At 44.5% G+C, this 15668-nt stretch overlaps 1 protein-coding gene across 2 annotated transcripts in view; it reads right to left on the bottom strand.

The window, feature by feature from the left end:
- The window catches only part of SRBD1 (S1 RNA binding domain 1), an 855271-nt gene extending 852687 nt beyond the window's left edge, over positions 1 to 2584 (bottom strand). For both annotated transcript variants that reach the window (XM_086927787.1, XM_086927788.1), the window contains exon 1: positions 2521 to 2584. In XM_086927787.1, the coding sequence (XP_086783913.1) occupies positions 2521 to 2544 (24 nt within the window). In that variant the 5' untranslated portion in view covers positions 2545 to 2584. The remainder of the gene's footprint in view (positions 1 to 2520) is intronic.
- Positions 2585 to 15668: the final 13084 nt, after the last annotated feature.

Here is a 15668-nt window from a genome sequence, read left to right as displayed (position 1 = left end):
ATGTGGCTGGCGATAGTGTGCACGCGCATAGATCACATGAACTGTATGCGATCCGCAGCAGTTTTGGTAGACTTTTCTTTTCCGCTTACTATAATCTCGCTGGAGGCAAGCGCATTGGCTCAGGCGAGACCTAAAAGGCTTACAAAGCATTGAATTTAAGATTGTACATGCTTGACACACAGCGGTATGAAGCATAAGTATGATATCTGAGAACTAATGGAGAGACACATTCCATGTAAATGATTTATATCGGCATAAGTGTTTGCCATATTCACAAGCAGTTTTTCTGTGAGCAGGTGTGTTCAACTCCGGTAGTACTCCTGAAATTCCAGAAGAAAATCAAATATCTTCCTCGAAAGCATTTCTGTGAGTCAAGCCCTCAGTGTTTTAGGTTCTATTGGTAAGGAGGTAGTGGGCGCCAGGCAAGCCAGGCATCACTCTTATGTTACACCATAGCAGCCACACCTCATAACCTAATGTATCCACTTACATTAAAAAAGGCCTCAAAACTAATGCTTTATGTGGGATGAAAAAAAGTAGGGGGCTTCGGTAAAAGGAGTGGGTACAAAGAGGAGCAAATGGAATAGTTTCAAAAGAAGCATGGTCTATTTAATGAAGGGCATTGTTTAAACTGTGAAATTATATTTTGTGCTACACACAGTGTATCACTGTGGATTTTCTGTTATGATATATGGGCATATCACACAACAAAGAACATATGGCTAAAGAAAGCCAGACCTATTGGCTTTGACAATGCTTCTTTGCCATATCAGATGAAATAAGTGACAATGTTTTTAACAACTTTCTACCTCATTCACACATTCTCAAAGAAAATGTAATTACAACCGATATGTATGTGACCATTATTCTGTGTGTTCTACAGAGAGGCACAGGACTGGATGAGCGTGAAGTCTTAACACCTTTATGACCAACTGACAGACAATGTGAGAAGCTCGCACTGTCTTCAGCATCTGCTCCAGAGCTCTCAGTAATGCCCAGTCAAGAACACCCATCCACAAACTAAACTTATCCAGTTCACAATATACACTATTCAAGAGGCATATGTTGCATGAAATAAATGACAAAGACATCTAGAAAAACAAGTACTCTTAGCTAATGCAAGGTGAAATAAAACATGTAAAACGTAAATTGGGACTGGGCTGCTAACATGGGTTACTTTAATGGATTTGACAGGCATTGTTAAGTAAACGATCAGTGTTCTGCCTGTAAGGTTAAGATTATAAATATAGGGCCCTGTGGAGACCGGTTTCAAAATCGGTTTTTAATAACAGTCCGGTGTCAGATCTGGCAGGATCTGCCCCACTCATAATCCTGTTTATAACGAGAGATATGTTCCTCTGTAGATACTAACCAAAGAGCTTTAGGTAAAACAAAGATACAGTGTTGCTTTATCCTCCCTTGCTCTGAAGTACCTAAAATGCACTATAAAACAGTAATAAAAGATGTTACACAAAGCAGCCAACAACTCAAAAACGACCAAAACTAGAGAAAATAAAAATCTGCACATATTTATTTTTGGCAAATTGAAGCGTTTACATCCATGTGGAATCCAGTTATGTTAAATGTTGCTGCTAAAGTTCTCCTGTAAATACAGTAGAGCATGATTTTACTGGGTCGATTAAATAATCCCAGAAAATATGCTGAGTGGTATCAACCTAATATGAAGGAGCTACTACATAATGAAAATAGAGCACGAGTTCAAATGCCAAAACTTGTCCCGTTTAGGAAGCAAGTATGTTGTCCTGCAGTTTCGTTACATTGCTGCGCGTTTAATGTGGTTTACTAAACAAGTGACTTGCTCTGTACCAGAAAGCAAAAAAAGAAAACAGAACTTTGAAATCTGCTTACACCTGGCAATGAAGCAACTTGAAATCTTTGCATTCCAAGTGCCACGGCCATACCATAATTATAATCTGAAACTAGCGCCACTGGCGCTTTGGATCAACTACACAGTTTAACATTCAGACAGGTGCAGGTGTGTAACTCCGAACAACGCTGGTGCACAGGTTGATGCGACATTCACTGTTTCATCTCCGGGGAGTCCGAATGCCCTTAGGTGTCAGGGGAGGTGAGCACAGCTCAGCACCAAACTCTAAATCCAGAAAGTCTCTCTGGCAGCGAGAGCAGATGTGCCTCTATTAACTGCAGCCTCGGGAGAGTTGAAAACACCGTACCCACAGCATTGCAAAGGTCCAGCCTCCCCCTGCATAGGCTACCTTACCCAGCTCACTGCAAAGAGTAGCAAAACCCATTGCACTTCAAGGGGGGCTGGCCATGCTGACGAAAATCCCACCGTATAGGCAAAGCGGGAGTGGAACTACAGCTGAGCAGCTGCCACAATGAGCCACTGAACTGAGGGCACATGGGGATTCAACAGACCTAGGCTCTCCAGCCCCCTCCTCTTTGGCAAACCCGCCACACCCTCATCAGCCCACGGCTCTGCAAGACCCCCAAGACTGATACTTAAGGGAGAACTCCCCAGAAAGGAAAGCGCTGTACCTCTGGGGGGGTGCTCTCCTCCATTTTACTGCCACTGATGCCGGGACCGGGTCCAATGTGGCGAACAAGCACAATCGCCCACAAGAACAAACCCGAAACACGCAACACCTACATAAAGAAGGAGAAAGGTCGTTAATATTTGCTAAATGGCTGCACCGAAATCACTACCTGCAAGAAATACCCATCACCACGAAAATCAGACGGTCTCACCACACGAATTTTTAACCAAGTAAATTACATTACCAAAAGTCGTCATAATTGTACTCGAAGCGCTTAAGTTTTTTGATAAAAAAGCAAATGAAAGTTGTAAACCAGATTTCAAACCTAAGCATTTAAAAATATGAGCCGTTATTTCTTATATTTTTTTAACAAGAACGAATTTTCTACATTCTTTTGACTCCATAACATTGACTTTAAGATAGTGCTGTTTTAAGTTTTCATTGTGCCTATTGGTTTCTTCTACACAGGTATAGGTTTGTAGAAGTGCTGACGTGGGAAAGCTCAACAGTCTTTCGGTGCTGACGTGACGTGTGACGTAAGACTAGCACGGTGCGCATTCTCCAGGTTAAGTGCTGTCTGTGAGACCTAATATACATAGCTCTGAAGTATCGTATTTATTTATTTTTGTATGCGTTTTTATGTTGTGCGAACTTTACCCGATGGTGTCAGAGAGCTTTACAATAGAACTAGTTACATTACATAACGACTTCAGAATACATGAATAACATAACAGACACAAACTGAAAAAATCACACAAGTATGGTAGTAAGTTCATAAGTCTACTACAGATACTAGTGGTTAGAGTTACATATATACAAGTTGAAATTTCATTCAAGATTACATTTTAAGAAGAGTTGAAGCGATTAGGGTTGGACAGTTATATATTACATATTTACAGAGCATGATCTTACCATTGCTGGGGTTCTTGCGGGGATTGTACAGCTAGGCCTTCAGGGTGCTGTTGCACTCACGTTCGGTGATCTTGGGCCTGGAGGAATCCCCGAGCTGGTGATGGGCGTAGGGGTAGAAGGCCAGGTGGTGGTGGTAGCCGCGGCCGCTGCAGGTGAGAGCTGTGGGGTCGGCTGAGGGGATTTCGAGAGACGACAATGAAGGAAAATGAATTATTTATTTAATTTTCCATCTTGGTCGTCGCTCTAAATCCCCCCCAGCTGGCCTCACCGCTCCTACCTGCAGCGGCTGGGTGGTAGGTGGAGGTGGCATGCTGGTTCCCGGGGCTGTTCTTGAGCTAGTGCTGGGCTCTAGCTGTGGGAAGGGGGTAGCTCGGCGCTGTAGGGCAAGAAAGCTCCATAGCCGGTGTAGGTGAGTACGTGAATGGAGGAAAGGAAGTACTGTGGGAGAGAAACTGGGGTAGAGGGAGCCGGCCAGACTGCGCCGCTTGATGGCTTTGATGGGTCAGATGTCCTCATCGCCCTTTGTCCGCTCTATGCTCCCATTGCCTGCCAGATCGCCCTCTGCTGCTGGCCCTCATGCCTGTTGAGGTCGCTCCCCAATCTGTCCGATTGGGAAGGAAAGTTGTCCGCACTCCTTACCCCCAGGGCGCACCTCCCATGGGGCTGCTGCTCCCACGATTTCTCTGCTGCTGCTACTCGGACAGGCAGAAGTGCCGCATAGGCCGGTGGGGTCTACACCCTGAGCACACCAACCTCCACATCAAGCCGCAGCTCCTCCTCTGTCCTTCCACCTCGAGCTGGCAAAGGCTACTTTCCTTAATCACTTTGCCGGGCAGTGCATTGCTCACCTGGAAACACTTTGAGAGGCGCCAGTAGACATTTTTAGAGAACATAGCTGTTAAGTTTTCAGTTTGCGTGTTCCCAAGTTTTTTTTTTTTTTGCAGTGCAGTTTTATATAGCGCAAAGACGACCGAAGGTATCAGAGTGGTTTACTTGAGCACCAGTTGCATTACAGATAGACACATTCATTTCAAGGCACAAGGAGAATAAGTGATTTTCCCAGAATCGCAAGATGTGTGAGCCTCCCGCCAGACCGGACCTGGTTCCCCAGTTTCAAGGTCAGCACTCTAGATGTTAAGTCACGTCATCTCCCCTGTTTGCAGTGGGATTATGTGTAACGTTTCAATACCTTATGTGTGAAACTTTGATGACAATTTTTTCCTGATCGGAACCAGGTTGTTGTGGTCACATAAAAATAATCTTTTTAGAAACACTAAAAGTGCATGGCGTAAAACTCCACCCGCCGGCAGGAACAACTGCAAAACTTGAAAAAACGATTGGTGTCGTAGCACACCCTGGAAGCATTTGGCGATCCTTGTGGGAACCCAATGATAAAGCATGTCATCAACTAGGTTCATGAGAGAGGCTTCTTTAAAAACACCCTTTGAGCGCACCTATGAGCTCGCTCACACAGAACACTTCAGATACCTACAAGTCAGGCACTCCCTCCAAGCTAACATTCCCAGGGGAACTCTCCCCCCGTCGGCCTCCCCCCTGGAGGACAGATTACTTGACGTCCATTTACACGAACATGCTATATCCCTCACATATAAGAAAATTATCAATAACTCCCCAGACCTACTACAACCTCTAAAAAGGAAGTGGGAGGCGGATGTGCTGGAAATTGACAAAGAGGAGTGGAGAAGTGCTCTAGCATCCCCGAAGGAAGTAGCCATATCGGCCAGACTGCGGCTGATTCAGCTCAAAATTCTTCATAGAACTTATATTTCTGGAACCAGGTTGAAGCTTATGGGTCGTGGAGGGAATGGGCTCTGCAGGAGCGGGTGTGGAGAGGTGGGGACATTCTTCCACATAATCTGGGAGTGCCCATTGCTCCAGCCCAACTGACACCGTATACACAGATGCATGCAAGAGGTGTGGGAGGTGGACCTCAGGGTTGAGGCAAAGAGGTGTTGGGAGCCTAATGACCTGTCCACTCATGGTAGGCTGTGGGCCACGTTGGGATTCACAATCGCGAAGAGGAATATAGATAGGCTGTGGGGAGCGGTGGAGACTCCGAAACTGGGCTCATGGAAAACAGACATGGACTGGTGTAAGCTGCAGGAGCAAGCGGTCTATGTTGCCAAGGGCTGTCCCCGGAAATGGGCAGCTGTATGGTCCCAATGGAATGAGTACAGGGGCCATATCTGTGAACCCCCCCAGGTCACACCGGTTGACGACCAACTGGGTGAACTACACGCACAGTGATAAGCTGTAACAGATGTGATCGTAATTATATGTCTTATCTTAACGGGCTCCAAGTGAAATCAATATATGCAATGTACTGTATCTTATGTGACAACCACCACTGTTTCTGTTCTGTTAATAAAAAGAATTTAAAAAAAACCACCCTTTGAGTTCCAATGTACTCTGGGCCTAAGTATTATGAGAAACCCATCTCTGGAACAACAGTAAAATAGGTAGCATACTCATTCTTTTTTGGTTGTAATCATTATTGGTTGGGTGGGAAGATAAACAAGTTCTCACCTACCCTTCTCTCTCTCACTTTTGATTATGCATATTGACATTTTAGTAAATATTTTTGCAGATTCAAATAATGTAAAAGTTGATATTTCAAAATAAGATAAAACAGCACATTGGTAAGAATTACAGATAGAATGCAGACTATGCAAAAAGCTTGTCCCATAAATGAAAAGCTCTAATCTAAAGTATTGAAGGTTTGGGTGAGAATGGCATTTAAATTCAGCCATGTAAGGTAAGGTGTCAGCTAAAGGAAACTAGATGAAGGTTTACAATTAGAGAATAAGAATGAGTAGGCCCGAAACCTTAGCACTGGATTAGCAGAGGCTAGAAGGGTCTTCTCAGCTCGAAGCCAGCAAGCATCTCTAAGATCTGCTTCTAACTAGTCTAAGGAACATACACTATTATAATTCAAACAATGCTAGTTGCAAAATTGCAACTCATTCCTACTCTCAGGAACCTCTTCCAAATGTTGGGAGCAGGTAAACTTCCCAGTTTCATGTCTTTACAATGGTTCATACATGGCTATGTCCATGAGTTGTTATACTGAACACAATCTGGCTCAGACAGCTCTTCCCAAAAGTCGCACTTACTGGCATCTTACTATCCTCATGATGAGAACCTCAATATCAGTTGTCTAATACATATCAAATGCCTTTTCACCAGCTAAAAGAAGGCTCTGGAAAAATACAGCATCTGCAGTAGGAAGAAAAGGTACACATCTCGTGCAAAGCAACTGAGTAAGTACGTGACAGAGTTCTTATCCCTAAAAAAGAATAAAATCGACATTCAAAATGGCATTAATATTTAAGCGAACTTAATTCTTTACAACATGGTAACTGAAGTATTTGCTTATAATAGCTAAGCGTGATTACCTACTACAAATTATGCATAAAATGTTCACGTTATCTAACACTGTAAATTGTACTGTTAATAAATGTGTTTCATTTTTAAAAATGAGGAATTTTGCTCTATCACTCTTCCTCTCCCTTCACGGCTTGCCACTCTCTCCTCTCTTCCTCCTTCTTTCACCCTTTCTTTTTTCTCAAACATTATCCCTCCTTCTTTTTCCCTCTCTCTTTCATTTGTACCACTTTCCTTCTTTTTTCCTCTGTTTCCTCTCTACTTTCAGTACTCCTTGTAAATCATGTTCATATTTAGTGCTCCATCCACTTGTTAAGTGCAAAGCTCTTTGTTATATAATGTTTAGTTGCTAAACGGCTAATGTCAGCAAACAGCGATGAGTCCCTACCAACAACCTCACGCTTTTCAACACACATCATGTTGTATTCTGGGACTCATAATTTAACTTTTTCTTTTTGAGTGTTAATGCTATATGTACAAAGTAACTCTCACTAAAAAGCCATGCTAAGGTGTCTAACATGACGTAGCCACTTGACAGCTATGGCAATGGAGGTAGACCACTTGGTATTTTGAGAGAGGTTATCTGAACACCTAATCCAAGTCTGGAGACATTGTTTTCTTCTGCAGTCATCTTGGGTCACCTTCTAAAAAGCTGACAATGATAAATCAGCTGTGATGATGTACAGCCTATTTGGAGTCATCATTTGACCATGTGTTGGGGCTGGCCATTCTAGATAGATAGGCTTTGAGACATTGGGTGGGAGTTGCATGGGGCATGCTGAGTAGAAGAAATGCATTGTAATCTTTTCCACAGTGGAGAGATTGTATAGCATTGGACGATGTACATGCCTCTGCGCTCCCACCAGACATGAGGGAAAGACACCGGAGTCTGAGACGGGGATAGCAGAGGTAGATGTCAATATTGAAAATTTTCAGATCTGCATGAGCCAACGGAGGCCGGAACTAGCATCAGCCTATCCATAAGTGGAGATGTAAATTAACTATGGGCATAGGGTTGGGTGAGAATGATCTGGATATTTGTAACCCTTGATTACACAGCACATAAGAGTAAGATGGACGGAAGATGGCATGCGGGTTGGGGAATTTGAAGGCTGTTGTGTCCTATAAGAGGGTAGATATGTGTACTTCCAGGCATCGGCTGAGATGTATGTGCATTGAGTTGTGCAGAGAGTTCAGTATGATTCCATGTATTTATAGGTGGGTATTGGTCTGCAAACTTCTGCATTGTGTGAACCCTGGCATCTTTCTTCAGTACAGTTGTACAGGAACTCTAGTTTGATTGTTCACTTATACACTGCTGTTGTGATGTGTGTTGAGACCGCGAGCTGAAGTGAGAGTGTGACTGCTTCATGCAAACCATGGGCTAGAGAACTTCACATTTTACAATTTATTATAAAATCTTTAAGGGGCAAACAAACAATGTGTATCATGTTTAATCAACATGCAACTGGTACAAATAAAAAAAAAGATTTACTCAGGTGGTCATGCGTGTGGGCCCAGGTTACATTGGGGTGAAAGACCACTGCAGGAGCATGCACTGTGCTGAGTTAGAGTAGGTCCGGTAAGCCACTGGCGAAAGCCTGGCAAGGCAGCCTGCAGGTGGTGGTCTAAACTATTAAACTGACTACCCAGAGGGACAAGAGTTACTCCTTCTCTCGCTCTCCCAAGACATCTATATACAGACAAAAATTTAAATTTAAATTAAACTAAACATACCAAACAGGGAGGGGGCCAACCAAAAAGAGGGAAAGTCAAAGACCTAGCTGAATAAATTCCTGGCATTAGCTACCCCAACTGCCCAGCAGCTCTCAAGTCAGTCTTGAAAACCCCATGGGTTTGGAAAATTGCCCTCACCCACTAGATAGTGGCATGCTTCATCATAAGGCCACTAACACACCCTGGCGCAAGTCTACGTTCAGGGTATAGCGATATTATTTTCACCAGAAGAAAATGAAACCAAATGGTTTCAAACTAATGATCCCAAGTGCAGAAAACAAATAAGATTCCAACTATCTAAGTGGGTACCTGCCTATCTATTTATTATGCGTCCCTCTTGACAGGATTAAAAACTCATTACAAATGGGTATATGTAAGAACATACAACTCCATTACCCTGTCTGCTGCACCGACATGTTTCAGCCTATCATTGTTGCCCAACAGGGTCAAAGGCCTTCTTCTGGATACAGATTCCTTAAATCTTTATTGCACTCCCTCCTAGTCAGTCACCATACATGAGGGAGGGTGTCAATAGCCATACTTGACCTTAGTAGACACTTTCCAAATGGCGAACTCGAGTTTCAGTGATCGTAGTCCAAACCCGGGGATATAGTGCCCTATAGTCAGACATTCATCAAGGTGCAATGTGGCTGAATCTCCCACTTTGCTCCCTCCGTCGACTGGTGATCTCAACTAACCTGGTAGAAAAGCCTCCAGAGGGACTAAGTTGTCTGAAACGTCTATGCCATCTGATGGCCAGCAGTTGGGACAAGGGCAGGAACCCATCTTTCAGGTCCATGCTGGGAGAGTGCACATGAGCACTGGTACTGCTACACTGAATTGCCTTTCAATGAGTGGGAGGGGCCTTATAAACTCAGGGCAGCATTCCATGAGGGCTGAGTAAAGCTTGGATGATGAGTGCATAATCAGTCATACTATCATCTCTAATTGGCCCCCCACTGTGCAACATCACTCAATAAGGGGAGCGAGAACCAGGCTGTGTCTAGAAACAGCAAGACACAGCTCAATGCTCAGATTTACTGACCAGCTGTGCCAGCCCTGCCAAGTGAAATTCATTGTGTGAAAGTCTCGGGGCACTGCAGTAATGCGGAAACAATTCAGTAAATGTGTTAGGCTACCAAAAGATTTGTGGAACTTGGCAGTACTGTGGGGACGGAGAGTGACTGTGATTTATGCAGAGCATTTTTGTGGTTTCCTACTATATCCCCTACCTCTAAATCAGGCCATCTTAAAAGATATAAATCAGTGGGAAATTGAGCTTTTCAAATGTGATTACTATGATTTTAAACCCTCTTGGAGTAGGACATGACTGCCTGTTTTTGCAGCTTTTGAAAACTTTCTTCTATTAACATTCACTCTCTACATTAGTACTTCATGTTATTTTCCAATGGCCTAGACACATCACATTTCTTGTTATTGTATTTCAAGATTCTAACACTTCATGTTAATATGGCAAAAGATTATATGCAGGCGCGCTTTACACATGTGATTATAATGCACCCCTACAAATAAGATGTGATTTTCGCAGCATCAGCTACCCCTTCTGATGACGTTTGGTAATCATAAAACACTCATCTCTATACCTTGGACAAATGTACACAGATATCGCAGCTAGTCTCTTCTGTCTGAACTCCTCCAACTGCTTCAGCTTCTCATACTGACTGCCATCTTTCCACCCTTCTCTCTCTTTCCCTAACAGAGTTCTCCATTTGCCTCACCTTGTGCCATTTGTGTGCCCTTATCATATCTAACAAGATGATAACACAGATCACAACAATTATGATTGGCTTCAAGATACATCCCAGAATTCCCTTACCTAGGTTAGCAAACTAACTCCCAACTACTCCAACTCCCTTTACAATCTTGTCCCAGACTCCCTCGGTTGCTAAGTCATGTATCTCAATGATACCACTTATATATCCTCGCAGATCCTTACTATTATCAGGAATGTAAGTGCAACACTGTTGGACCTTCAGCATCCGACAAAGTCCACCCTCTTTTACCAATAACACATCTAAAGCAAGATGGTATTGCATTACCTACACCCTTATCAAAACCATTTCTCCATCTATGAGCAACAATGACTGATCTGTGTTAACCGACAACTTATCCACAATGGTAGACAACCTTTTAATCTTGATGCCATTCAACACTACTCCCAAACTAGGTATCATCGCTCCAAATATGTCTCCCACAAATTCACCAGCACTTAGTTCATGTTTTCTCTATGGTTCGATTTTCCCTCCAATGTCTGCAGATCTTCCACATGATATATTTTTGAAAACAACTGCCACATAACAGGTACTGTACCAATTATTTGGATGCCGTACATCTTCCCACACACAAAATATACTCCTGGGACCACTTGCACAGGCTCTTGGAGAAACTTCTTTGAAGAAGCACAATCAGAAAGATGTGGTCACACTCACTCTGTCCCACGAATATAGTGCTATATGACCATATATAGCGTTCCTTAGCCTTATGAGCTTACTCCTCCTTGGTCCATTCAAAGTTTCCTTCCTTATTGTTGAGTTTAGCAGTTAAACCTCTATGCCTATCCTCTACTTGATCTTTAAATGTCTTTAATATATCTGTTAATGTGCCGCTTAAATTATGCCTATGTGCCTAAGCTGTATCTAGTGTTACTTTGGGTACAAAATACTTTCCCATTCTCTTATATTGCTTGTAATAATCATATTTGTTCAGGCATTTATAGACTGGTATCTCTGAAAGTACCAAATCAAAATCCGCAAAATAGTACTCATAATGACCCTATCCATAAAAAAGGCTAAGGAGCAAACTACATGTAATGCCTTAAATCCGAAGCAGGTGGTGATACCTAATCCCTTCCTCAACTGAAGCAGGCAACTGCATACACACATCGCAATCTCTCACATACATAGTGTTCACTTATTCGTTCAACAGCTTAGGATAAGCATTTGGAGTGTAATCACCTTTATACAAATCTACATGCAGAAAGTGACTAGTTTGTTCTATTAATACTTTATCAGATCCTAATGTACCCTCCTTTGAGGCAGCGGTGGTAGATGTGGATGTCCCATATACCCCCACACCCTGTTTCTCGACTTTGTGTGCACTTAAAATGGACTCAGTAATGACAACCACCATTACTATGATCACCCCTACAGTTAGTGTGCCTATAATACATTTGTGCCTATGATTTGAATTTCCAGACTCCATTTTTAAAGTGGCTTGGATTCAAGCTGGAAGAAGATCAACACACAGTCTCTTTTCTCCTTCTCTTATTTATATGCAACACAAATCTTTGAGTAGCTTTCTTTTGGACCTTGGAGAATTCTGTAGCAGTGCTTTGCACAGTAGTTGTGCAACTTAGAAGCCCTCTCTAGCCCTCTACCATCTTTTAAATGAAAAAGTCCCTACTTTTATTCTTCTTCCACTCTGGCCTATGTTATCTTCTTTCAAGAAACTTATTTACAGCTCAAAGGTTCAATATACATCCCTAATGAGATCAGAGCAAATATCCTCTATGGCTTGTTGTAATAGTTCAGCTCTAAATGCTGCAATCTCTTGAGGAGATGGTGGGACTTAGAGACTGGGGAATTCGATGTTTTCCATAAATGTAAAATGTAAATGTAAATGTCAAGGTATTTGTAGAGCGCACTGCCACCATACGGTTTCCTGGTGCTATTACTCATACCGCTGTGGAACCCTTCCTGGCTTTCCCTGTGAAGTGTCCACTTCTGGGCCCCCCAGGGTGAAGCCAGGCATCCTAGCGCTATTGGGGACAGTGTGGAGGTTAAGCAAGCTATTGCCCAGAGTTGCAGCGTGGGGCCCATGATTAGAATAGGCACCGAGGCGAGAATTGTCAGGTCCGAGGAAATTGAGCCCAAAATCCTCCGAAGCGGGAATTGAACCCTGGTCCCGGGCCAGAACTCTGCATCAGGGTCTGCCACTCTAACCATTGAGCCACACTCCTCCATAATCAGAGTATGTAAACCACTGGGCACCTAACAATAACCCCCTTGTTAAAAAAGCCAAGGAAGATCTCCGGCGCTGGCAAAATCTACCACTTAATCCACTTGGGAAGGTTGCGCTATTTAAGATGATGATTCTCCCCCGTTTTTTATATATTATAAAATACCCCCTTCCACTTCCCATGGAGTTGGTTCAAAGAGATCGATAGCATGGCTACCAGGTTTCTATGGGGTGGAGCAAAGCATATTAGCCCGATGTTGAATCCCACCCTGATGGAAGCATGGGTATGACCGATCGCTGCATTTATTATTGCTTGACCTCCACGATTGGTTCACAGGGCTTGGTCTGACCCGGCCTACAAAACAGAATTGAGGGGCATGGACTTCCCCGACATCTAGGCTCTCCTATATGGCTGCCCTATACCCAGTGCACTCCCGACGGTGAACCGGGCGGTGCTGTTGGCCTGGCGCTCGGCCCTACAACACACAAACTTGGACAACAAATTGGCCCAACAAATACCTCTCCAGCAGGGCACATGGTTGGGTGACGTGGCAACACTGGAGGGTTTCAGGGGATGGGACCACATCAGTATATCACAACTTAGGGACATTTGGATGAGTGATCACATCAGGACATTCCAAGACTTACAATAGCACTTCACCCTCCATACCTCACAGTTTTATAAGTATCTACAGTCGTGGCATGCCCTCAGCACCCACATATCCACAGGCACTGCCTGTAGGAAGGTGGAATCTGACTATATGGTTACCCCAACTTTTTTCCTGGTGTTTTGCTGGTTCTCGACTTAGTTGGCCTGGGAACCTGCTATTCAGGGCCCCAGACTATCTGCATTCTCTATAAAATGGACTCCATGTACTTTAGGTACATACCAGATTGGTTACTGGGACACCCTTGTGAGCCCTTGTATAGTGTACCATAGGTACCCAGGGAAAAGGTGTATGCTAGACCTACCAGGGGCTGCAGCATCTATTGTGCCACCCCTGGTTTGCCTTACAAACTGACACCACAGGTCTGTTCACACAGCCTGGATAAGGTGGTGTAATCACCCCTTACTTAGATATAGAATACTTATATCTACCTTTACATATAGACACATATACACCAATAAGCCACTCCTATGGTAGGCCTCGACAATCCTGGAGGCAGAGTGCTTGGTTTTATGTGAGATGGTGCCCTAGCATGAGCCGAGCCCCTCTGCAGCTTTCGGAACCATCTCCTTAAAGCTGTTCTATGATATAGCCATACCATATACTCTTAAGTGCATTATAATCCTCGCGGTTAATGCTAACTTTGGTTTGGCTTCATCAAAACATGTCGTGTAAGGTGTCAAACACTTTGGAATTCTACCCCCGCCAATTCTGGCAGCGGGGGTAGCATTCCACCCTTCTTTAGGGAAAAGACATGTATGTTACTGCTTTACCCGGTTAAAGTTAAACAGAGCCTCAGCATCACAAAATGGATGCTGCTGCCACAGACTCGAGTCTGACCTCCGGTTGCTGGGGGAAACTCCAGCAAGGACAGCCTGGACCGTAGGTTTCCTGTCCAGGTAGGTGCCAGCACCGCCCCAGACAGGGGTTTTGTGTATTGGGGCAGGGAGGGCTGCATTCACTGAATGCATCTAGACACTGCCTGGGGCACACAAGGTGCTCCATGCATAGCCTGGTTCAAATCAGTTGCTGGGGCACTCCAGCCCCAGCTCTGGAGCAAAACTGGACAAAGGGAAAGGGGTGTAACCACCCCCTTCTCAGGTCCACCCATAGGAGGGACCTATCCAGGTAATCCAGCCCCCATCCTTAGTATAATTATAGGAGCTGTGTCCCCAGTACTTTAGATTATCCTGGACGAATCTTTGAAAGACATATCTTGGACCTTTGACATTCCATTCTGACTGGAAGACGGAAGACATCTCCCTTGTGGTCAAGAAGTAACCACCCTGTCAAAACAGGCACCAACAGCAACTTCGCCGGTCTGCAGTTTCAAGGCTCCCGTCGGAACCCGAAGACTTTGCGACTCAAGAACTGGACTTCCAGACTTATCTGACCCCGATCCACATCCACAGCAAAGGTGAGATCCGTGGCGGACACGAGAGACGTGAGACCGGACATCTTGGACATCCTGCATTTTGCTACCTGCACTCCTTTCCTGAAGCCTCAGTAAGTTGTGCATTGGGGTACGAGAAGCCCCAGCCCGAGCACCATTTGCACCGAAGCCCAGGCCCCCACACTCCGTGAGTGTCTCGTGGGCCTGCCTCTGCATTTGAGCTCAACGCTTCTTCCCGGTTCCTTGCCCGTTGGCTAGTGAACCCCCTGAAGATGCCATCTTGAAATTGCTTTGCTTTCCTGGTTGCTCCAGGCTTGCTACATCTTCCCTGAAAAAGAGAAGCGCCACAGACCTTGCTGGTCTGCAACAAAGTCAATCTCGACATCCTGCGTGGGTTGCGGTTGCCAAGGCTTGTCGGGTCCAATCGGATACTGACACTGCAGTCATCTAGATCCATCATGGGACAGCTTGAATCCGGCGCCTGGTCATCGTCGATGCCTCCTGGACCTCGTGGCTGAAGAGACAAACTCACCTTCTTCACCTTCAAGCACGCAACATCGCCTGGTTCCTTCCTGGTCACTGGCTAGTGACCCAGACTCTGTCCCCTTTGCTTTCAGGTTCTTCACATCACAGATCCACCCTTGGATCCACCCGGACACTTTTCCTCTGGTCGCCTGCAGCACTTCTTTGCAGATCTCCATAGGAAACGACAACGAAATCCGACACGAAAAGACACCTACGCACCGGGCTTCCCTGGGTCAGGTAACACGAGTGCTCTCGTGGGTCTTGACTCTCAAAGTATCCTAGTTTAAAAGGGTTCCATCTTAGTCCATCAGGAAGTGTCCTAAAACAGTAACTTTGTAACTTCTTCGTTTCCCATTCTAAGTCAATGGTAAATCGTGACTGTGTTTAGACACTGCACGCGTCTGCTTTGGGCCTCCTACTTCCTAACCTTTGGTTGTTTAGTGTAACCCCAGCGATTCCCTAGGCCCTAGGCCTACTCTCTATTTCCAACGTGGTTCTTATACCACTTTCTTAGTATATGGTTCGTGAGGC

This window comes from Lissotriton vulgaris, chromosome 6 (assembly GCF_964263255.1).
Source record: "Lissotriton vulgaris chromosome 6, aLisVul1.2, whole genome shotgun sequence".
NCBI lineage: Eukaryota > Metazoa > Chordata > Amphibia > Caudata > Salamandridae > Lissotriton > Lissotriton vulgaris.
This window is presented reverse-complemented; position numbering and strand designations above follow the sequence as displayed.